At 39.1% G+C, this 25,549-nt stretch overlaps 1 protein-coding gene across 1 annotated transcript; it reads left to right on the forward strand.

Moving 5' to 3' along the window:
• Positions 1 to 164: 164 nt before the first annotated feature.
• Positions 165 to 25,420, forward strand: antxr1d (ANTXR cell adhesion molecule 1d). Its single transcript, XM_079635045.1, has 18 exons — positions 165 to 494; positions 2,740 to 2,811; positions 2,887 to 2,958; positions 3,076 to 3,157; positions 3,249 to 3,279; positions 3,368 to 3,441; positions 3,560 to 3,628; positions 3,750 to 3,830; positions 4,621 to 4,681; positions 8,903 to 9,001; positions 9,183 to 9,252; positions 13,210 to 13,288; positions 13,654 to 13,749; positions 16,493 to 16,531; positions 17,676 to 17,774; positions 18,246 to 18,413; positions 18,506 to 18,586; positions 23,891 to 25,420. The coding sequence occupies exons 1-18, from the start codon at positions 358 to 360 to the stop codon at positions 24,134 to 24,136; spliced, it is 1,656 nt and encodes a 551-aa protein (XP_079491171.1). The 5' UTR covers positions 165 to 357; the 3' UTR covers positions 24,137 to 25,420.
• Positions 25,421 to 25,549: the final 129 nt, after the last annotated feature.

A 25,549-nucleotide genomic window follows, 5' to 3' on the forward strand; every position in this document is an offset into this window, starting at 1 on the left:
GTGCTGTTTAGTATATAATATATATAATCGCTAAAAAATATATAGCACTAAACATAGCAAAATAGTAGGCCTATTTAAGAAATGTCGTTGAAGCCAGGAGTCTCCCTCTCCCGGAAAGAGGAAGTTTTATTTGCTGTTGCCTGCTCGCTGTCCGGTCTGTGGTCGCTCCTCCAAACATTTCTCCTTGAGGAGGAGCTTTCTATGTTTTGAAAGCGGACTCAGATGACTGCCGAAAATAACACAGTGACTGACAAGACATTCAATAAATTTCATGGAAAAGAGTAGTTTTAATTTTTTGCAGGATTAATATGAAAAGCAGTTCTATCCCAGTGCTTTTGGATAGATTCAACTGATGAAATGGCACGTTCTCTGATTCTTGTGGGTATTTTAGTGATTTTGATGCCTAGTCTTCATACTGGAAAAGCTGAGCCTTATTTTGAGGAAGAGAAGAGGTCTTGTCAAGGTGCTTTCGACTTGTATTTTGTCCTCGACAAGTAAGTGGCCTTTATATTTATGGCATCTTATTCTCTTCTCACCGCGCACTGCTGCGCGACGCCTCTGATCGACGCCCTCAGACGCGCGTGGACCGCTATTATAACAAAAGTCATTCGTTTTGACACCCGAATAACTGCTGAATTGATCCAAATGCTTTGATATCCAAACAAGTTGTTGATATTTTTAAATTGATAGTAATGTGTAGGAATACATAGCTACTATAGCAGGAAACGTCCGGTGAGATCTGGAGCTATTCCCAAAGGAGACCATGGCAGGATAAGAGAACAATGTCTCATGGAACTGACATGAAGTTTAAACAAAATTCCAAACCATAAAAACACTGAACCATTCACTGCCTTTACAAAATTAACATGCAATGTTGCTTATGGTTTTCCCGATTGTGGATTCCTACAAAAAATTATATTGTCAAATCAAATGGCTTTAGACGCAGCAGTAGGACAGGACTCTTTGCCTCAGGCGATGCTTTAACGAGCAAGATTTTCTCTCACCTGGTGCTGTTCACATGCACATTTGTGCATCATTATCTCAGGGGCGTCTCACTCATGAAAGCCAAAGAAATATACCTCATCATGCATTATTATACAATTCTTATACAAATACCCAATTGTAAAAAAGTATGTAATGTCAAGATAAATTAAAATGCATATCTTTTTTCCTTGCAACTTACAACTGCATCCAGTTGTTTACATGCAAATGTTTGCATAATGCAAATAGTTAAGTAAATAGCTAATTTTTAAGTGTGTAATGAGCTCATAGTGTAAGCGAGGAGTATGTGGCATACTCATATATAGTACCTTGGAGTGAATACTCAAACAAGCTTAAACATGCTGGAGCATGCTGTATGTCGGTTATAAAACGAACCGTTTTGTGGCCATCAGATTTTAGTCAAATCTGAACTAAAGGCTCAAGAGCAACATTGCATTGTCTGTATACAATAAATTTGTTCATATAGTGACATCTGTGTGAAATCTGAAGGAATTCCAGTTTGAGTTCAGGTTTAACAAGAATTTAGATCAATATAAAAACATAATCAGTTCTTCCAACTATAACCCTTTGTTGCACTGTTTGTAGTGCACATGCATATTAGTTACACTTCACAGTTATCTCTTCTGTTTGTAAAGTTTTCTGAATGCCTTTAGAGACCTAAGGGATTGCATGCATCATCAAGCTTTTGCCACACTTCCACACTTTTAATCAGCTGAATGGTTTTGGCTGAAGTTTTGGGGCCTTAAATGCCACTCAGTGACCCTACACTAATTGTAAATATCAGGGCATCGGTTCAGAGAGTTTTTGGAAAGAAAACAGCCGCAGTGCTTTTCATAGACAATACCTTTGATTATCAGTGGAACGAGAATTAGTTTTATGTCACTATAAGACTCCTTTTAATTTAGGGCTCCTTTTTAATAATAATAATTAAAAAACAGACTTTGCCAACAGAGCTGATGTTTCTAATATAACAATATTCAGTGGTTTGCTGAAGATTGACATTAGTTCAGGAAAAGAGATAAAACCAAAATTAAACTGCATCAAAGGAAATCAGCACCGTCTTGTTATTCTAGACTGCTGCATACCACCACTGTGTATTCAATAATTATTTATTTCACTGGCCCCGAACTGAAAGTTTCTTTTGGTGCTTGTTTTGTGTTTCCTTAAAATATATGGCACTTGGTTTCAGATTTTCTAATCTAATGCAGTTCCATTCATAAGTGTGGCCCAAGTGTTAATTTTGGAGCCACATTATATGAAATTGCAGGTGTGTTTAGAACTGACGTCAGATTAGCATTGATTGCTCCACATGTCCAGTTTTATGTTTCCTGACCCCCCCTGTCAGAGATGGAGCTGTGAGCCTTTTTGGATGCTGATGTAGATGCCAGCTCTGTTTTAGGTCCTCAACCTGTTACACTCAACCATTGCCATCTGTTCCCATTCAAATGGCTGGCTCCAGGAGGAAGGGGTGTTGCTCTCTGCTAGCAGGAGGCAGATTCATCTGGCACACAGGCAATTAGCCCTTGTTGGGAGCGCTTTGGGGCCTTTAATTAATTAGTGGCATGTGCGCATTTTATAGAGTACTTAAGGACCTGCTACTCTCAGATAATATAAGAAAAGGTGGTAATTAATCTGTAATTGTGTTTAAGGCAGCCATTATAATGCACAGAAGAGATATTAGCCTCTGACTCTTTGAAGCATGCTGTTTTTCAACACACATGTTTGATTTTGTTATAGATCAGGAAGTGTCCAAAACCACTGGATTGAAATTTTCTCCTTTGTGGAGCATCTTGCGGAGAAATTTATAAGGTAAAGTGCTTTAGTTTTGATGCACTATTGTCCTGTAATACCTTTAAGGAATAATATGTGAATCTTTACTTACAGCCCAATGTTACGAATGTCCTTCATTGTCTTTTCAACTCGTGGAACCACGATTATGAGACTCACAGAGAATAGGTATGACCACGTATCCAACACGTATCCAGGTCCTCTATTAACACCATTAATGTTGCACACAAATACACATTTTTTTGTCTGCATTGTAATAACATTCCTCCAACATTTGAAATTCAGAGATGATATTACCAAAGGCTTAAATATGTTGAGGAGACAAATACCAGGAGGTGATACATATATGAATCTTGGATTGATAGAGGTATATTTTTCTTTTTGAAACAACTGAATCAATTTAAACACTCTACTATGGTTAAAATTCCTGCATTAATGCTGTAAACATCAAATTGCAGGCAAATCAGCAGATATATCATGGAAATTATGGTAAGCGTCACCTTGAATTACCATGCAATTCATTCACACTTTTACTATGGGAAAATCAAGCCTCAATGAGATGATGTGTATTTCACAGGGACAGCCAGTGTGATCATAGCACTGACGGACGGGGAGTTAAACGACCATCAGTTTGTCACAGCACAGCAAGAGGCAAGTACACAAGCCAGTGATGTCGCAACGGATGTGGCGTGTTCTCTGGCAGATGTGTAATTGACAGTGGCATTTGCGTAGTAATAGAGCTGACTGTGTTTTCCCCGTCTATGTGCAGGCGCAGAAAGCTCGCTCTTTGGGAGCCATTGTATACTGTGTGGGTGTAAAAGACTTTAATCAGACACAGGTAACACAACAACATTGTACAATGAGTTGTTTTTTCTCCTTAGATTTGAACCATAATAACTTTTCCGTTCTGGGATAGTCTCAGTTTACCTGTATTGACTATGTTGCATTGCTTTGTTTAGCTGGCTACAATTGCAGACTCCATAGAGCATGTGTTTCCAGTTATTGGAGGATTCCAGGCCCTTGAAGGAATGATAGACTCTGTAAGTGTCTCTATTGCTCTGTCTCTGTCCATGAGGGAGTGAATCACCTAAATTATCCCTTTGCGTGTGTACGGAATACAGGAGCCACTTTTAAAATTGCAAGAGTTGGCATTTCGTGGCTGTTATCAACAAACATGGATGCCATGCCAACCGTTTAACTCAGTTGGAGTCAAATATTTTTGTCAAAAGTAATATAAGGGACCAGGACGGAAGCCACCTCAGAGTGGAAAATAAAAAAGTAAAGTAAAGTGAAAAATGTTAAATATGAAATAAAGTTGCATTGTGTAATGTAAAGTCACACTGTTAAATATAATTATATTGTGAGTTAAACAGTCAAGTTGATAAAGTCACGTTGTGAGACAATAGGTGTGTTCGACTAGAAGCGCCGCTGCGCAGGCCGATCAGTGTATGACATCAAAGGACCGCCAGAGCAGCGCTGTATGCTTTCGAATCGCTCTCGCGGTACTTTGATGTCATACACCGATTGGTCTGTGCAGCGCCTTATTCTATGAACCCTAACCCTAACATAACGGTCTACTACTCTACTGAGAGTTGCAAATTTATGAAAGTTACCTATGAAGTCACATCACAAGATTTTAGTAACATTGCAAGATATAATGCTGCAATTTGGACGTTACAGAGAGTAATGTTACAGCATTACCAGTTAGTAGTTCAGTTTGCATCTGAGAGTGAATTTGGTTGAAGAATGCCTCCTTTAAATGGCTACGGTCTGTCTGTATTGACTACTAATCACCCAAGCACTGTTTTGTTTTTTTTCTTCTTCTTGCAGATCATCAAGAAATCCTGCATTGAAATTTTAGCAGCTGAGCCGTCCAGTGTATGCGCTGGTGGTAAGTGTTACCTAAGCACTTGCCATGTTAATTTTTTGTTGTTGTAATTTACACCTTGATTTTTACATTAAACCGGGCTGTTAATAAAATAATATGAGAGGACAGTGCGCAAACATTAATACAAAAAAGGCTGTGCTAATTTTGTGAAAGCCCTAAGCGGTGTAATGATGGCTCATGAGTTGCGGTCTCTTGCACTCACCAGAAAATGAAAATTGATCATGTCTGGGCAGAGCTAATCCGCCTGTTCGCATCACCAAGGAGACGGCGCTGTAAGTGCACTCTCGCGCAGTAAGTGCATGCTAATAAGGTCATGTCAAGCCACATCCATCCTCTCTGGCCTACACACCAGTGCTCAATGTGGCAGGCCTGTCTGCTGAGCAGAGGCCAATTAAACAAATGGGCATTTCACTGGTAAAGGCGGAGCGGAACTGCACCGCAGTTATTCGGCAGCACTTCGGCTAGACAACAGATCCGATGTGGCAAACTAGGCCAGGAAGAACCAGCCAGGCAAAAAACACAGCTCTCTAATTTCACTTGAGCATTCCTAACAATAAGTTCTCTGTCACGTTGTGGGACATCAAACCTTGAAGCACACGGAGGGAGAGCGAGAGAGAGAGGGCATGCAGTGACCACTGGCAAACGATGATGGTTAAAACAACAATACCCCTGCAGTTTGACCACACACTCACACTGTTTCATCGGTAACACTTGACTTTACAATAAGCTTTCATTTGTAAAATAAACTAACAATGAAAAATATGTGTACAGCATTTATTAATCTTAGTTCATGTTCATTTCTACATCTACTAATACATTTTTAAAATAGAAATTTGGGACTGTTAACATTAGGTAGTGCACTGTGAACTAACATGAACAAGCTATGAACTAACATTATAAAGGTTAATAGATTCTGTAAAAAATATATATTGCACATAGTTACATAGACCTTATTGTAAAGTGTTACCCATTATTTGTATTAGATTAGATTTAATGGAATAGTTCTCTCAAACAATGTCAAATGTTGTTCCAAACCTGTATGAATTTCTTTTTCTGCATAACATAAAAAAAATATATTTTGAAAAATGTTTTCAACTCTATTAGTCCATACAATGAAAATCAGTGAGGCCAAAACAACATTGGACCCCATTGACTTCTATTGTATGCACAGAAAATACTGAGAGATTTTTTTAAAATATCTTTAAAATAAAAATACACTCCGGTTTAGAACAACATGACAGTGAGTAAATATCCCTATATCAAATATATTTTGTTATTTCTTTTGTTGATGACCCCAAACCACATAGATAAGCATGATTAATGAACATAATCCTTAATGGAAACATTGCATGCCAATGAATGTCATAATTAATTAAACATATTGTTGTGTAATTAAATCAATCCTTAAAGTAATGCACTGTGAAAATTGCTATTAGCCATAAGTGTGCTATATTCCTCTAAATATTACAGTTTAGCCGAAGATTCATTAGATGCACGGGACTCATTTGATCGTGGTTAGTGGTTTGTTTTGGTTTAGTGTGCTGTGGAGGCAGTTCCAGTGTCTGACAGACTCAGCGATCAAACTGATGAGAAGTGACCAGCCCGTGCAGCCTGCAAACAGGCCATCACTCGCTGTTTTGAGAGGAGGCCCGGCCATCAAACGTGACAGCAATCGTTGCTTTGATTAACCCTTGTGATTCTGCTGCACCCCATCCCCCATCCGGGCAGTGATTGAAGTGTCCGTGCTCGGACGTGGCACCTCTGCTCTAAACATCCCGAGCCATCAAGCTCTCAGGTGTGGATGGGAAGCGTCAGCTCTCCCGTGCAGCACAACGGGCGTGAGCCGACAGCGTACCAGCCCCTGCCCACCATCTCGCTGCCAGCGCTGCCCGCTGCCAAGCCAGTGTTGACCTTTTTACCCCTGCGCTGTCCTGTCAGAACCCGACACACCACGTCTGACAGTAACGCGGGAAGAAAAGGACATGGATGTTGATGCCCGGCCTCTAAAATTAAATGGAATTAGCCATTTCAGCTGTATGGACGTCACATTAAGCAGGCATGAGCAAGAGAGCTGGGCAAATTTAGACGCAGAGGTGGGGTGGAGAGGGGCTTCTGCATGGCAGACGGGATTAGTATAATTAGGGAGGAAATGACAGGTTAATTGGAACGGATGGGAGTGGAATATGTTTTGGTAGATCCATGATGAGACAAGAGACATGCTGAGAATTCTTTTCACTCAAATTTTCCCGTGACCAGCCTTTTCGTTATTCGCCAGGTCTTATGTAGAGATACTGGATGAAGGACCTTTTACAGTCAACATGATAATAAAATTAATTCAGTTTACATTGTAAATGCACACTCTTGGTCTTATTGTGATCTATTCTTAGATGCATGATATTCCAAAGAATAAAATTGTCTTTATAATCCTAAAATCAGAATGAAATTAAAATTTTATCCTATCAATTTTCTAAATGCATAATCTTATTGTGAACATGATATGTGCTTTTTTTTTTCACCCCCGTAATTTTCGATCTTCTGGTGAAACAACAGACTTCTCCCTGATGATGTATCATTTAAGGCCAATTTATACTTCTGCGTCGAACTCACGCCGTAGCTACGCCGTAGGCTGTGTGTAGTGCGCGTACCCTCCGGCGTACCCTGAAGTGCACCTCTCCAAAAATGTAACAACGCGTCAATTCTACGCGGACGCAAGTGCTGTGATTGGTCTGCTAGACCCCTCCCTTGGGTTTCCCATGCTCACTCTGCATGTGTAATTGCGCGTCAACGCGGACAACGACGCAGAAGTATAAATGAAAACCAACGCGTAGTCTTTTGCATAGAGGTCACGATCAGTCTGTTCTTCCTCCATCCAATCAACAACTGATGGACAGAAGTCCCCACTCAAATTTTTTTCTTTTTTGGTAATCCATTTCAATTAAGCGTAGCGTCAGTTCTGGCAGGTCACGTTAGTCGACTCGCATCAGCTGACTCTCAGCTGATCCACGTCTACCTATAGGAATAGGACGCCCATCATACATGTATAAGCTCCTCAATATTATCAGCAGCTATCGTGTTTCTCAGGAGCTGACTACCCTCCTCCATCCCCAGCTCCTCCTGTCGTCAGTCAGGATTTGGCATTCTGATTGCCCTTTGATTCAGAATAAATTCTCGAAATATGTTGTACTTTAAAATCTTGAATTAATGATATCTGCAATACATTCATGTTGGTTCTGTTCTGTTTACCCAAAGAGGGGTTATTGCTGCTCTCCCTGCTCTTATCCATGCTAGGGAGTTCTTGTCCATAACAGAACCATTCCGCCAATCCTAACTGTATGCTAATTGTCAATCGTATTTGACGATAGTGGTCCAGAAAGAATTCAAATTTACAAAAAAAGAAACAAATCTAAGGCTACTTCTGTTACATCGCAACTTTAATGAAATTTCAATAACTAAGACTTACAGTATCGTGTTATTTCTCACAACAGTGATATTCTCCTGACCTTTCCATACCACTATCTTCCCTGATCGCAAACTGCCCAGAATGTTTTTCATCCTGTGAACTTTACACACTTAAATGTTAAAGGTTTACAACCAGAACATTTTCTAAAAGTGCAGCATTATTCAGAGATGAATCAGTACAAATCCACTCAAATCTCCCTCAGTGCCATGAGTAAGGTCACATCCACTCTGCATCCTTTGACGCCCGCTGAGACAGGTTCTAAGTGAGGGTGTTTTTCTCTCTAACATATGCTGCTTAGCAGCCGTCAGAGGGTCTACAGCATCGCCTGGGGGGTCTCAAAGGTCAGCCAGCCAGCTTTGTCGGCCACCAACGCAGCACCCCCAGCTACACGACTCCAAGAGATTTGTGAACCTCTTCACTTTTATTATTAGCACCACTGGAGCATATGCATTTGCCCAGTTGAGTTGAGTGTTCCTGAAAGGTTAAGGGTGGAAAAAAAATAAGAAAACCTGCCCTCTGGCTGAGCACACTTTATAATTTCACAGTATGGCATTTTTTTTAAAGGTCTACATGAGACAAAGATCTAAAAAACAGGCACCGCCTTGTGTAGGCATTTTTGTCATACTATATTTCAGTATAAATAGTACATAAAAACAATATTTAGTCTACTTTTTGGTCACTTTTTTATGAAAAAAAGCAGAGGAATTTCACCATGTAGTAAAGGGACTTGCTAAATGTTTATTATTATTTGTGTTTTTTTAAAGATTCTTTCCAAGTGGTTGTGAGGGGAAATGGATTTTTGCATGCCAGAAACATCAATCAGGTTCTCTGCAGCTTCAGAGTCAATGACACAGTTACACTGAGTAAGTAATATTGCATTACAAACAGTACTTTTCCATTAAAGTTTCCAATTACACATTTTTAAGACTTTACAAAACACAAAAATAATGTATGCAACACTATATGCACTATATATGTATATGACTGTTTCTTTTATAGCAATATGCCATCAAAATATACCTTTTTCTTGCAATTAACTTTCAGATGAAAGACCTGTCAGTGTTGAAGATACGCTCCTTCTTTGTCCCGCGCCAATCATAAATGAGGCTGGAAAGTAGGTGCTCTTCATTCTGTCACTTTATTTTTTAATGCATTGGTACCCTTGAAAAATTTGGGTCAATGCCATTTGGAATTATTCTTATCAGTCAATCTCCACGCACCCTAACACATCGAGACAACAGGCATGTGGTGTAAAAAACATATGATGAGCGTATAATTAGCCTCTCTGAGAGATTAGTCACCATGGGCTTGACCTGCATGAGAAGTTTCTAGTGAGTGTGCATGGTAGCCCAAAGCTCCGGTGGTTTTCTGAGCTGAGAAAGAAAAGAACAGACAGTGAAACACAGAGCCGCTCGTATCCACACCAGCCGGAGCCGAGCCCCGGAGACTGACTACAGGTTTCTTCTCAGGCCTTCTACAACAAATGAGCTGCTGCTGGCGGCTCATTTCCCTGCGAGCCCTCCAAATAATTATGTGTACCGGCGGCTCTAGACACCTTGAGGATTTCATCTGTCTTGTTCTTGTCAGGAAAATTCCTTGAGATGCCAATGAAGGAGCGTCTCATGCCACCTTAAGCAAAACAGGGATATTTTTTAAAAATCTTGGTCAGCCTAATACATCACTACACACACTATATGGCATATTCGATATTCAGCGTTTTACATTCATTCAAAACTATTGTGACTGGCCATATTTGTTGTAAACCTTATCATAATGCACATTTGTGGATTAATAACAACATTGGCCAATATTATGGAATGCATAGTTTTTTATTTATTTATTACAATTCTCTAGAATACTGATTGGTCAATTGCACCATCCAACAGTCAAATATTTCTTAATTTTCCACTCATCCGGTTACTGAAACCGGCACTATTTTTATTTCTTTCATTTCACACGAAAGACTCACTCTCTCTTTTCATACAAAACGATATTTTGAATTAGCTTTTATTTTTATATTTCTAGCTATTTTATATTTCTATTAATTTTATTTTTTTGTATTAATTTCTGTCTTATTTTTCTAATTATAGTTCTCCAACCTAAACTTATATATTTTTTAGTTTTTCATCTGATATTTATATTGTATTATTAATATTGTTAAGATGATGTTTTTTTCGCGATATAATGACATGTCTGCATACCATTATTTGGTTTCAGAGATCTCGTAGAGTCTGGGTCTCTCAAAAGTCAGCCAGATGTGGTATGTATTCTTATAAGGGAAAAAGAGAGATGTAACATTCCATTATAATCCAGTTACAAGGAGGGGTGGGTTTATTTAGGCTAATTAGAGCCAATGTAGAGTCTCTTGAAATTAAACATATTGCCATCCTGTTATGCAAACTTTGATGTTGGGAGAAATAAGTAATAGTAATAAGACCAACCATTGAGTCACATAATGTCAGTATAAACTGATTCCATTGTAAAAGGCCATTTGAGTTTGGGGTGAGAAAAGGCAATTTTAGGGCAAAGTCTATCCTTTCCTCTTCCTCTGCATCCACGTCTTTTGAGACGAAGCTGTCAGTGCTGTCACCTAAACTCGTGGTGACTGAGTGGCCTCCTGAAGACGTGCTCAAAAAGAGCCAGCCGCTTCCTGATTGATGGAAAATGAGATGGATCTGTCACTGGACCTCCCACCACACAACCCCCGCCACCCCTTTTTTTATCCTGTTGTGCCCCTTTTGAGCCCATCCCCCATCCTGCCAACAGAGTGGCACTAGAAGGGCTGTGCAGGACCAACAGAGAGGAGTTGGGGCAATAGCCCTGTAGTAACTTATATTCAGCTCCGTCTTCTCCCCCACCAATACAGAGGAAGAGGGGTCGCCTAAATCAAGAAAGCTGAGACTTTTTCCACTGTACCAGGACTGTGAATGCCCATGGTAGAGCCAAACATCTCAGAAATTCCATTTTTGAGAACGTTGTCGGGGGGAACTGGATGTGGCATCGTCAGTTTTGATCTTCATAGACTGTCATCTGTCACATGACAAACACTTATTTTTCATCTCTTTCTTATCACAGGATTTCAAAACATGTTTTACTGAAGATAAAATAAGACATCACATATCCATTACCACATATCACATATAATCACTATATATTATTAACAATCCTTTTCTATATGTAAAATACATTTACTCTTCTATTCAAAAAGAAATCATTTTATTTCACAAGGACACAATTTATGATATTACAATTATTTATTTTTAATTTTCTATACATCAAATAAACTTGAAAAATTAATCATGGTTTCCTCAAAATTTAACAGCACAACTGTTTTCAACATTCATAATAATGTTTATTGAGCACCAAATCAGCATATGAGAATGATTTCTAAAGGATCATGTGACACTGAAAACTGGAGTATTGATGCTGAAAATCCAGCTTTGCCATTAGGAATAAAGAGACGAAAGACGCCTAGAGAGGAGCCAAGATGGCGTGGAGGCTGACATAAACTGGGGGACGACCGACAGAGGTGGAGCCGATGGATCCCAGGGTGCAGATGGAGAAGAGCGACATCACTGGCACAGGAGGACTGAGGCAATGCCGGTGTGATGGAGGACCGAGGCATACCCGAAGGGAAAGAGGAACCTGCTGCAGTTGTAGGGGTGGAGGAACGGACCGCAGCGGAAGGTCCGCAAGTCCGAGATGGAGTGACGACTGACCAAGGGGGGAGCCGGTGGGATGAGGGAACCCGTTGAGGCCGTAAGGCCGAGGGTGTCTGGTGGAGCCGAAGGTGGGAGGAGCCAAGGTGGAGCCGACAGGTCGAGACAATCTGAGGCCGGAGGCGGAGCCACTGGATCTATCCGCTCAGGCGCTGATGGTAGTTGTAGGACCTGAGGCTCGACGTGAGTGCTTGGCATCGCCGGAGATGGTAAAGGGCTGACAACCTCCAGCCGAGGGCTTCAGAACTGCCTGAGCAGGGCGGTGACGGAGGCAGATGAAGGCTAGACAGGGTCGAAGGTAAAAATACATGCAGGTGTCAGTGTGGTCTAGAAACAGCGATGAAAAATCAGAAATGGGGTGAGAGATGATACCTCTGCGCTGAAGTCAATGAGCCAGTCCTCGGTCTCAAAATCCACCAAAATACCCTCGGCCACTGATGTCATGGGCTCACACCCCCGGTCAGATTCACTGGGGGGGGGCTCCTCTTCTGGGGCAAGGGTCCACACTGACCTCTTATCTTCGGGCACTGGCTGACATGTAGCGTGGCAGCTCTCCATCTGCGAGGGGCTCACACGTTTCCTCTGTGATCGATGGTGGTGGAACGGACTTTGGGTCCAGCTGTGTTCTGGACCGGGGGTAAACACTCTCCCGATACCGGATGATAGCGTTCCTCCAGTTCAGTCCAGAGGTGTCTGGGAGGTCTACGGAGTGATGGTAATTAGCCCCAATCCAGAAGTGACTTCAGGGACTGGTCGTCAAAGGGGCTGGTGACGGCGAGAAGGCAGAATTGTCCAGTGAAGGTTAAAAAATCCTGGCTCTCAATCTTAACCGTTCTATTTAATCAGAAACGATCTGAAAACAGGGTTTTTCATTGTAAAATACCAAACTTGTTTTGATTCCCATTGAATCTCATTTGTGACTTTGAGAACATAGACATTGAGATCTCTTTTAAAGCCTGCCTACTGGTAATCAGTTTTTCCAGTCCCATTAGCTTGTTGTTCGTATTCCGGGTTATAAAAATGTATTTTACACATGCATAGTTGATCTACTTTAGATAGCACTTATCAGTCAAGTTCCTGTGCCTACATGATTTCAGCCTGCTGGTTTTGAGTGTTTAGTTGCTATCCATCCAAGAGGAATGCATTGAAAGTCATTCAGGCAGCTGTGTGAAACATACATTAACCACTCTTTTTTCAAATCCTGGCTCCAGATTGCACATTTAAACAAGAAAATGCTGATCTTAATGGCTTTAATAATAACCACATAACAAGCTCACACATGTCCATCATAGGAATGCAACGAATGTGCCTTTTTCAGCAGGTGTGATTGAGGTGTTTTTGTTGTGTTTCAGGGTGATATATCTGCAGGTTAGCATGAATGAGGGATTGTCCTACATCACAAGCTCAGTGCACATCACTACTGCTGAATGTGTAAGTACATCTGTCTTCCTTTGACAAAACCACTTCTGCCTGTAAAAACATGAATGGCAGATTGGCGTGATAGTGATTCAACCTCCCTGAATGTCTTCTCAAAGACTATTTGACATTGTTGTTTGCTGTCTACAACTTGTTTGGTTCTTTTTCCCTTCTCTCTTACCCTTTCTTTTTCTCTTATGAGGTCTCCTCTGCTTTCTTTCATCAGAGAAGTCTGGTTTTGTCATGTAAGTTAAAATTAGCAGCAGAAAAAAAACAAAAAAAGCAGCCATTTGCCCTGTTCTCCATTCTCCTTACCTGTTCATTTGTGTTATGCCAGTAAATACTCATGAAGATGTATGTTTGTATCTCTCTGAGTGCAGTTTGATGGGACTATCCTGCTCATCTCATTACTGGCTGTTTTCCTGTTGTTGGGTCTGGTTCTGATGTGGTGGTTCTGGCCTCTCTGCTGTACAGTGGTACGTCTGTACGTCTCACAGGTCGCAGCTGTACATAATTAACATTTACAGTTGGGGAAAAAAAGTGTGTTGACGATTAAAACACAATTTAAAATGTATGAATGTCATTGCATAAGATAACACAAAACGTCACATTATGTTAAAGACTCACAATCAGACTTTTCAGCCATAGCAAAAAAATTATGGAAGCAGTATTTTTAGCAGTTTAATTTGTATTATTGTTATTTATAAATCATGCATTTATTTGTTATTCACACAAAATTCTGTTGTCATCATTTACACTCCCTCAAGTTGGTCCAAACGAGTTTCTTTCTTCTGTTGAACAGAAAAGAAGATATTTTGAAGAATGTTAGTAACCAGTATTTTTTCCTACAATGGAAGTCAATGGCAGTCAACCGTCTGGTTACCAACATTCTTCAAAATATATTCTTTTGTGTTCAGCCGAAGAAAGAAACCAATACAGGTTTGGAACTACTTGAGGGTGAGTAAATTCTTCCTTACTATTAATAATAATCAGGCGTTTATTCGTTATTCACACACTTAAACATGCATTTAACATTGTCAGTATATTTTATTGTTATTCAAGTCAAGTCACCTTCATTTATATAGCGCATTTAACAAGATTGTTTCATAGCAGCTTTACAGTGATAATAGGAAATTAAAGTAACAGATTGTTTTGGCTTTACAGCTCCTCTAGATATTATTATAGATCATGCATTAATTTGTGTTATTCACACATTTAAACAGTGATTTGACAATATTGGTATATTAATAATTATTATTATTATTATGATTTATGTGTTATTCATACTAAAAACAATGATTTAACAATGTTGTAACATTCCCCCAGTGACATTACAGTTTTTTTCAATCGTTAACAAGCGCTTACCCATACTTCAGATATTTTTTCTAAACTCTTAACACAGACTCACACCTACAAAACACAATTGGCCAAATGGTTAATTTTCTTCTCAAAAACACATTTTGTTAAATATATACTAACTCTTCATTTCAAAATAGAACACATCTTTCTCTGCACTCACTAACTTTACCAAAACACTGGAAATCTGACTCAAAATGAAATTATTCTGTCAAAGAATAACACTTGATTTCTTTTCACAAGGTACATGCAGTCAATCAAAGTACACCAGGTTTCAGAATACTGGCTATTCTTGACATTACAAAAACTGCATAGACTTTTATGTTTCAGTTTTACAGGTATTTGCATGCAAACCATGCAATCCACCGTTTTTACACTAAATGTCTTGGTTGGGAACTGTATGTCCACATGTACAGTAATGTTCTCATTCAAAAGCATTCCAGTAAAAAGCAAATCAGTTTTTTTCCTTTTACTCTTTACGTACTACAGGAGGTACAGTAGAAACACGTTATGATAGAACAGAAAAAGTTTTACAGTATTGCTTACAGTGAACAAAATATCCATGAAACACATAAGAGCATTCTGAACAAAAAAACAACAACAGCAAAAAGCACAAAATTACTGTATCTAATCTCTGCGATCTTCAGGGTTAGGCCACATGTTTTCATCAACATCACATCTGATATTATCCAAGGCGATGCACCTGGGATAAAACCACTTGGTATGTTGGATCCACCCTTGGCAATCATGAACTGTGATGTCCCTGCACCAGCATCCATGGCTTCAAGGAGGGACATCTGGTCATGTGGATGATGGTCATAAACCGTCCACCTCCATGCAGAAAATAACTCCTCTCTGGGGTTGAGGAAAGGTGAATAGGGTGGAAGGAAGAGACTTACCAGTCTTGGGTGGACTTCAAACCATGTTGTTATTGCTTGCGAATGATGGAAAGCCACATTGTCCCAGGTAATTACAAAGGTCCTCATGTTTTCACCCTCCTGATCCTGCTCTGGACCCAGGCGCTGGTGGAGATCATTGAGAAAGGCAAGGATGCGCTCGGTATCATAGGGTCCACTGGCTCACTACATCTCTCACTGCATCTCTCACTGCATCTCTCACTGCATCTCTCACTGGGCCTGCTCTTCTCACTGGGCCGCTTGCTCTTACTCTTCCTCTTCCAGACATTACAGTGTTTTTTTCTTTTTTAGTTTCTGTTTCCAAAAACATCACTCCTCACAGTCCTTCTTTTACCGTATAAGTGTCAATGTAATAGAAAAAAATAACCCCTGCCACTCTAAGCCAGTCTAAGCCAGACTGGAATCAGCTGTGGTTGGCCCAATTTACCCAACATAAATAAGCTCTGTGTCAATTATTCAATTGTTTGTTTGTTATCAGCTGAGATATATTGTTTTTGAACTGATCATTGCAGAAGCAGAGGTTTTTATACTGTATCTAAGGTTTGGAATATTGTTTTTGCTATTGTGGGATGTTGTGTGTTAACATTCGTAAATACTACAAAAACAATCCATAGTTTTGTTGGGAGGTATAGCTTGTCTGTTAAGAAAATGTAAGCATTATGGAAATGTGTTCACTGACTGCATATTGTTTGAAAACGACATGAAATGTGTGAATGGTATGGCCACAAAAGACCGATGCTGTGCTAATTGTGTTAAGAGTTTTGAAAATGTGACAACTGGCTGGACAAACGCTTGTTAGCGACTGAAAAAAACTGTAACTCAGATTATGCTTCATGCAATGTAATGCTTTTATTCTTTATAATATACTATTTATAGTGTTTCTGTTTGTACTGTACTGCTCTTTGCTTACATTACATTCTTTTGCTGAGAATTATTTTTCTTTCAGGTCATCAAGGAAGTGCCTCCACCCCCTCCCCCTGAGCCTGTGAGTCTAACTCCCTCTAACCTCATTTTGTGCTCATGTTTGTGTATGTGTGTATTTAGGCACAGCATACACTTAAATGAACCATGGAAATTTAGAGCCGATATGAATCAGGAGTCAGGACAATAAAAAAAAAATAGATTGCACATGATAAAAACACTAACTCTCATAAGCTGAATCTAGTGCGTTCCAGAAATGCCTTCATTTCTTGTAAACCACATTCCCTAACACTGCCAATATCAGCTACTAAATATGAGTGCAACTGCTTTGAAAAACTGTCCGTCACCATTTAAGGGCATTTTCTATGGCACAGCCGTGTAAATAAAGACAAGTGAGCAGTGTAAGTGGACACAGTGCGAACCACTGGCTCAACCACAGGATGACTGAATGGCAAAATTCAGGGAAAAGGGCTCATAATGATCCTCTTGTGTTTGCTTTGTTTCCAGAGGTCAAAGGCAAGCAGTCACTGAGGCTGATAGGAAATAAAAGAGCTTTGTGGAAATGGCTTTAGTGTGTGCATCTGTGCTTCTTACCACTGAAAGCGCAAACAAGGAGCTCTGTCTCTAAGGCTTCTCTTTGATTTGGAGACACAATGTGGTTGCTGCTTTTTTAGCTAACATTATTTGACAGTGTCTTTGTGTTTATTCTATCTGTGTAGGCTAATGTGTTGAGTTTGCTAACGGCGAATTTAAAGGGATAGTTTACCCAAAAATGAAAATTCTGTCATCATTTACTCACCCTCAAGTTGTTCTAAACCTGTATGAATTTCTCTCTGCTGCTGAACACAAAAGAAGACATTTTGAAGAATGTCGGTAACCAAACAGTTGATTGACCCCATTGACTTCACTAGTATTTTTTTCCCCATTCTATGAAAGTCAGTTGGGCCCAGCAGCTGTTTGGTTACCATTATTCTTCAAAATATATTCTTTTGTGTTCCATAGAAGAATGAAATTCATACAGCTTTGGAACAACTTGAGGGTGAGTAAATCATGATAGAATTTTAATTTTTATGTGAACTATCCCTTTAAAATACAGTTCCAACCAAATAAACAGAAAAGGAATGTTTACATGACTTTGAATCATAGTCATTTTGCTAATTTATTACTAGTGTGATATTAGTTTTACATAAGTTTTGTGTGCTCAACAGGAGTCCGATGATGAAGATGGCATGGCCAAAAAGAAATGGCCTACAGTAGATGCATCCTACTATGGAGGAAGAGGAGTTGGGGGAATCAAAAGAATGGAGGTGATGCATATTTTTGTACACGATATGGCTTTATACAGGGTGTCATTTGATCATAGGTTAACACAGGCTACAGGGGGATGAAGACCACACGTGACGAGTGATGTTATGAACCCTCAAGGCACTTGAACACATCACTGTGACCTTAAATGCTCCCTGTCTGCCTGGTGCCAAAACTACATCATGTGATATCATAAGGCATGCTGATGCCTGTAGATTTACCCCTGTAATTTGCAAAGGTAGCAATATTGGACATATTCATTATTGTCTTTGTAAAATACACACCTTTTTTTTACAGCTATAGTAAGTGCACTTCTTAAACACAGTAGTGTTAATGCAAGCTTGCGTGAAATGTCTTTTGCTTTCAGGATCATTGAAACATGCAAGTCTTTCCACTGCTGCAATCTTAATATTTATTAAATTTTTCCATAGTTTGTGTGATTCATAAGTGGATTGTGTTCCATTGGTCTTTAGGTGCGCTGGGGGGATAAGGGCTCCACGGAGGAAGGAGCTAAACTGGAGAAGCCAAAGAACGCCGTGGTGAAAATGCCTGAAGACGAATACGAGCCCTATGAACCCAAACTCAGAAAGCCTTATGGGCGCAGACCGGCCCATCACAGAAAGTGGTACAGTCCTATTCAGGTACAGGACTTTTTTTCCATAAAATTGAGTATGAAATCATCAGTCTTTTTTAAGGTCAAAAGGTTTTAATAGAACAATTCTATGTGTAATAGGGGAAACTGGATGCTTTGTGTGCCCTTTTCCGTCGAGGATACGACCAGGTGTCACTCATGAGACCCCAGCCCGGAGATCAGGTACAACCGTGATCCCATTCAATTTACAAACCCAATTCCTTCTCAGAATAGTGATAAAAAATCTCAGTAAAGACATTTACAATGTCACAAAATATTCCTATTTCAAATAAATTATTTTCTTCTGAAATTTCTTTTCATCAAAGAATACTAAAACATGCATCACTGTTTCCACAAAAATATTAAGCAGCACAACTGTTTTCAACATTAATAACACTAATAAGAAGAATAATTTTTCTTGAGTACCAAGTCAGCATATATTTCTGAAGGATCATGTGACACTGAAGACTGGAGTAATTGCTACTGAAATATAAAAACACACTTTTCCATCACAGGAATACATTACAATTTAAAATATTTTAAAATAGAAAATATTTATAATAAATTGTACTCATATTTTGAAATATTGCTGTTTTTACAAACAGTAAATGCTGGATTGGTGAGCATCAGAGACTCAATTAAAATAATAATAATTGATTCCATAGTGTAATTTATCAATATAAATAGATTATGGTTAAAAAATTAATATGTGATCCACAATTTGTGTGTTCTGTGTATGCTGGGATGTTGCTATAGAAGGAAGTGAGGCAGTTCGCTTGTGTTTGGAACAGAGCTGTTGTGAAACTCCCATCCCTCCTGAGCATGCTCAGTAGCCGGGACAGGAAATAGCAGTGTAATTACACTGCTCTTAATTCCTCCTCACACGGAGCAGTCGTGTGGCCGAGCACAATCGCTCATTCTCTTGTGCCTTTTGTAAGAGACGTCCCTCAGTGTCTGAGGCCTGCTCTTTGCACCCCGCATTATTCCATCAGCACAAGCTGTGTCATGGCAACACATCTGTGCTTCTGTGAAAGGCATCTTTCATGTGGACCGCAGTGCCGCGGGCCGTACAGTATGATCCCATTGACATGGGCAGACTATAGGTCCGTTCCCACACTGTAGATGGACCGATCTGATTTACTTTAGGTTTATTCTTCACTGCTCCATAATGGGCCACTTGTCTAAGGGACCGCCAGTGTCCAGCTGCTCAATGTACTTTGCATGAGCTTTAGATGGTGCTGGTAAAGGCAGCAGACTCTGTAAAGGGCGAGGTTTGGATGGAAACAGCTGTGCCATTCAGGGAGATTTGGGGCGTAGTTGTGTGTTTCATGCCCACCTGCAGCCCACTAGACAGCAGACACAAACAACTCGCTGTGCCCAAACAAGACCTCTGCTCAGCTACAGACGGCCTAATCTCTATATTAGTCCACATCTTTCTCTTTATAACTCTGTGCATTCCCTAGCTGTGACTGATCCTCTGTCTGTCTCTGTCTCCTCTTTGTCTTTTCTTCTGTTTTCTATTTCTAGCAAAGGGCCTCTTATGTGTATGGCTCTAGTCTTGAGGAGTTCAAAGACGGATTGCAACTAAACAGACTATCATTATACTGCTTGTAAAGCAGCACTGTATTGATATTTGTCAAACACATTGGTTAGGGATTTGCTCTAAATTAGTTCTCCCTTTATAACACATACTTCAAAATCCCAAGTATTGGACCTTTGCAGATAATTCAGCATTTAAAATTTAAATGTAAACATTTATTATGGGGATATTTTTAGGATGTCAATTTTAATTTTTGTTACTCTTTATACTTAAAATATATATATATTTAAATTTTACAAGATTACTTTTTGAAAATCTCCCTTTTATTTACACTATGATGCTTGTGCGTTCAAAGTGTAACAGCAATGATGTCATGGCATTTATTTGCATTATGGATTGCGATTGGTCATGTTTCTTACACCTATAGCATACGTAATTGTTCCTTTTCGATTGGTCAACTTATCCACAGTTACCTATAAAATACCACAGTTACTACAGTTACTGTTACTACAGTAAAACTGGGGTAACTTGCATTAGCCACTATTGTCGATAAAAAATTGTGATTTTTCTTCTTCTGAACACAAAAGAAGATATTTTGAAGAATGTCGGTAACCAAACAGGCCCTGTTGACTAGTAGGGGGAAAAAAACTGTCTGGTTACCCATATTCTTCAAAATATCTTATGAAACTCATACCGGTTTGGAACAACTTTAGGATGAATAAATTATGACACAATTTTCATTTTTGGGTGAACTGTCCCTTTATACATTAACATGTATAACCTGAGATAATGTAGATGAGTCCTATAGGTCAAACTTTTTACCCATTGGCTTCAGTGCACTCATTGTGATGCAAAGGTGACAGCTTTGCTTTATTACTCACTTATAGTTGTTGTGTAAAGAAAGAAGCTGTTGTTGTTGAAAGTCTTTGTCTGGCCAGTTTACAAGCTTCACCTCACATGCTCAGTATCTGCCCCCTCACGTCTGAGTGCCATCTACAATTGAGACAAAGAAACTCTGTGGAATAGAGAGTGTTTTTGTTTTGTTTTTCCTAATGACCCACAGGAATATAAAAGTTGTGTCAAGAAAGACTCTGGTTAACAGAAGGAAATAGCTTTTTAACATAATTTACGAGTCAAGGTGAATGACATGCTCCTCCGATTGTTCTGGAGGATTCTCCTCTCATGTGCGGTTCCATGTTAGAGTCTAACCATCACGTAACCAACGCTCGGTGGTCTGATTTAGCTTATTCAGCTTATTAAACAGAGAGCCCTATAACATGACATGGGGCCCATTTGGCAAAGGGGGAGCTGAGTATTATTGTGATAGGCTATTGTCAGGTTGGTGGGGGGTGGTGGTGATTGATTCACGTCTGTCTGGCTGGGGGGTAAAGCCATCACTTTGCCGGTCTTGTGCAGCGAAAAGGACAATTTGGCGAGCAGCACAGCAACAGGCCTGCACAACGGTGAGCATATGGGCCCAATGAGAATGAATACTGTGCAGATGTGGGTGGAGGGAGTGGGGAAGAGAAATCTGTCCATATGGTGTTTTAACTACTGTGGATGACCCCCAGCAGGCTACAAGATTCTACCGGCTTTACATCAGGGGTCTCAAACTCAAATTACCTGGGGTGCTGCTTTCCATCAGGGGCCAGTTGAACAGTTGCAACTAATGCAGGTGTTTTACAGCCTTTTTTAACTGTTTACGGTTATTGAAGCAGTTTTATTCTGCCACACAATAACAGTATTTTATTTTTAAATAAATAATTTAAAAGAGTTAAATGTTACACATTTATGTCAGGTATTTCTTTAGTATTACATTATGATAATAATACCAGTAATTTGTGAACTTGTGGGGACTTTTTTTTTTTTTTTTTTTTTTTTTGGTTCCGATGAGGAAAACTGCTTATAAATGTTATGTTTTTTGAAAAAGTAAAAATGCCGAAAGTTAATTGATGGGGAGGTTTAGGGTTAGGGGATAGAATACACACTTTGTACAGTATAAAACAATGGTCTATGGAAAGTCAAGTCCCCATAAAACACGGAAACCCAACATAACAATCCTTAATAGAATCAAACCAAAACCGATCATTGCAGAAAGTGCTCTCTATATACGACAGGTGGTTAGAGGGAAAAGACTTAAAAACAACTTGTGACACAGTTTTCAATCTGTATGTGAAGATTGAACAGCTAAAGAGAAAGATACATGAACTGACAGCTTTTCTTGCCAATCTCATGTATTTAAACCATCCCAACACTTTCAGACAATGATGTAAGACACCCCCTTACATGGAGTCCCTCTCTGTCCGTCTGTTTCATGTTTACTGTTACTCACTCCTGCATACTCGGTGATTTGAGACCACCCTTATTACTATAACACAATAAAAAGGCGTATCCTGACTCAGTCCTCTAAGACCCTTGAACAAAAGAGAGGGAATCTTTCCTGTGACAATTTAGCTAGTGGCCTTTAAACTGTCCATCTGTTTGTCTGAGCTCAAACAGCATCTCAGAGACTGACTCCCCCCCCTAACCGCTCTCCTTTCCACTCGAGTGAAAGTAATTCGAGTTCAGCAAGATCAGAGTAGGACACATATTAGTTCACACTGTGCTTTTTTTATTGAAGGTGATAGTAACAATTGCTGTGGTGTTTGTGATTTATTAGCATTTTTACTGGCATGCTTTTCTAGCTAATATTTGATTGTTTATCCTTTGTTCTTTTAATAAGCATATTGAATATTGTGATTTATTTCTTAAAGTATATTATTATCATACATCAGTATTAAGTACATTCAGTATTAATACTATCTACAATATACTACCATTCACAATTTTCAAAAAAAAAAAAATTGATGACAGTAAAGACATTTATAATGGTACAAAAGATGTTCTTGTTTCAGGTAAATGCTGTTCTTTTGAACATTCTGTTCATTTAACAATCCTGAAGAAAAAATACATCATGGTTTCCTCAAAAATATTAAGTAGCTGTTTTCAACATTGATAATAATAATAATAAATGTTTCTTGAGCACCAAACCACCACATTAGAATGATTTTTGAAGGATCATGTGACTGAAGACTGGAGTAATGATGATGAAAATTCATCACAGGAATAAATAAAATGTAAAATATATTAAATAGAAAATAGTTTAAATAGTAATATTTCTCAATATTGCTGTTTTTACAGTAGGCCTATTTTTGATCAAATAAATGCATGGTGAGCATAAGAAACTTCTTTCAAAAAGTTCAAGCAATTGTGTTTATTTATTACTTCGATTTCTAAATGTTTTATTACGTGTAGCTACATATACTGTGTTTGAGAGGAAAAAGATTTAAAGCTTTGCTTCCATTCATGCACTTGCACATGAATACGTCACTTTTATTTAGGCCCGACAAAAGTGGGTGTTGTAGTGGATCCTGAGTCATCCAGAGTTTCATTTTATGCACTTAATGAAGCGTAAAGTGGGTTTTGAATGGCTTTGGTCAGTCAGTCCCAAAGTTTGAACCCTCTCTGAATGATCAGCCTTGCTGACGACAATGAATCACTTCATCTTTAAGAATGTAAGTTTTCTCAGAGACCAGTGTCTTGTTCCAACACCGTTTTCACAAATAGCTATTATTCCTTAAGCGCAGCGCTGCAACTCTTCAACCCCACCCCCATGATTTTAGGGACAGAATTGCAGTTGACAGCTGAGTTTCTGAATGTCTGAAGTGCTGTGGGTTCATCTCCTGGGCATTTTCGAGCGAAAGCAAGCAAGAGAACTCAGCATAGGATCAGCTGCACCAGCGCTTGAGCTTTTGTTTTTGAATCCCACGCGTTTCGTGTTGAACTTGTCACCTCAGGGGTTAAAAATACAATGTAAAGAGTTTGGGTTTCGTTTTATCCCCAGAAGTTAGCAATGAAATTTCCGCTTTGAACTGACAGTGATCCCACCATCTGTCTTGTTTCCATAGGGGCGATGCATCAACTTTACCCGGGTGAAAGCAGAGGAGCCAAGGTCACCGCCACGCAACCACCTTCCACCTCCGCCGCCCCCTTCAGACCATCAGCCACTTATGCAGCCCCCGCCCAAAAGACCACCATCCCGGGGACCCTCCATCAACCGCTCACCCCCAAGACCTCCACCAGCCCGGGCCCCCCCAGGCCCCCACGGACCCCCTCCTTCAAGACCTCCACCCTGCCCTGGGAACAGGCATTGAGAACAATGGAGGGCCTTCACAGCTACCCTAAAATCTCTCATTCAAATTTGTGATATTTACTAAAGCCACTGGTTTTCCTACATGAGTTTGATGTTGATTCAGAGAGAATTTAAGACTAAATAAAAGCTTTTTTTTTTAATTAAGAGAAAATAAAGGCTTATTGAGATAGATAGTTCCATGAAGAACCTTTATCATCCACAACCTTTCCATTCTAGGGTCTTTATAATTTATAAAGGTTCTTTATAAAATAAAATAAAGTTCTTCACATTTAGAAGGAAAAAAAAATATTTTAAGAACTGTTCACTGAAAGTTTCTTTGGGGAACCCAAAATTGTTATTTTCTGGCATCACTGCAAAAAACATTTTTTGGAACCTTTACTTTAAAGAGTGTGTGTTCTTACTCTAAACAGAGGCACTGAAAGAGGGACGGCATCAATGCATGAGATTATTACACATGCTAAATTAATGCACTTAAGAACGTTGAATGTTGACTTTGGGTATTTGTATTTCAGATTTTGCATGACGTTAGTGTGTCAGTGTATGACTACATGTTTTAAGGATAGTGGAGTGAATATGGTATACATTATGCCCTGTTTTAATTTGTATAATATTAACTGGTCACATCTTTAAAAAAGAAAATTTGACTTGCTGTGACTGCGGGGCAGTACAAACCTCTAATTTATTTAGCCTTGAGTTCCTGGTAGGCACTTGAATATAAAATGACAGGGTGTCCACCACTGGTACTGGACACTTAGCATGGTATTTTATATAATATATTTTGTGTTTTGCTTTGTGGATCATGGTCATTAATAGTAGTCCTATACAGCAAGAAAATGTTCGTGTTATAAATAATATGGACTTTTATTTATTTTTCCTGTACCCATTATTAATTTTTTAATATAAATTTGTGTTTTTCTCCTATGAAATGAGAATAGGAACAATATTATCCCCATTTTATGTAAATGTATAAAAGACAGGAATAAATATTTGGTTCTAAAATTGTTTGAACTTGTGTTGAACAAGCTTTATAGTCAATCACAGTTGTTCACAGTGAAATGTGCAAAAGTCTAAGGTTTATAGTTTATTCTAGAAGTTTGCTCTTCTTTGAACACATTTAATTCTACAGATTATTTAAATTTGTGCAAATCTTACAATTACAGTCGAGAAAGCAACACAGCCAACATATGCGTAAACAAAAAGATGAGTTTATTTTTTATGAAGTCATCCTCAAAGAATTGGTCAATTTCCAAGATTGCATCATCTTTAAACATTTTGATTTGTCTGCTCACCGTCTTTGTTGTTTATCATTTTTTCAATCAGATAAATGTGGGAGTGTAAAGTAACAAAAATACTTGTATGATGTGAATCTAAAAACAATATCCATAATGCTTAGCCAGATTCTACTAAGATAATG

This window comes from Phoxinus phoxinus, assembly GCF_949152265.1.
Source record: "Phoxinus phoxinus genome assembly, chromosome: 14".
Lineage (NCBI taxonomy): Eukaryota > Metazoa > Chordata > Actinopteri > Cypriniformes > Leuciscidae > Phoxinus > Phoxinus phoxinus.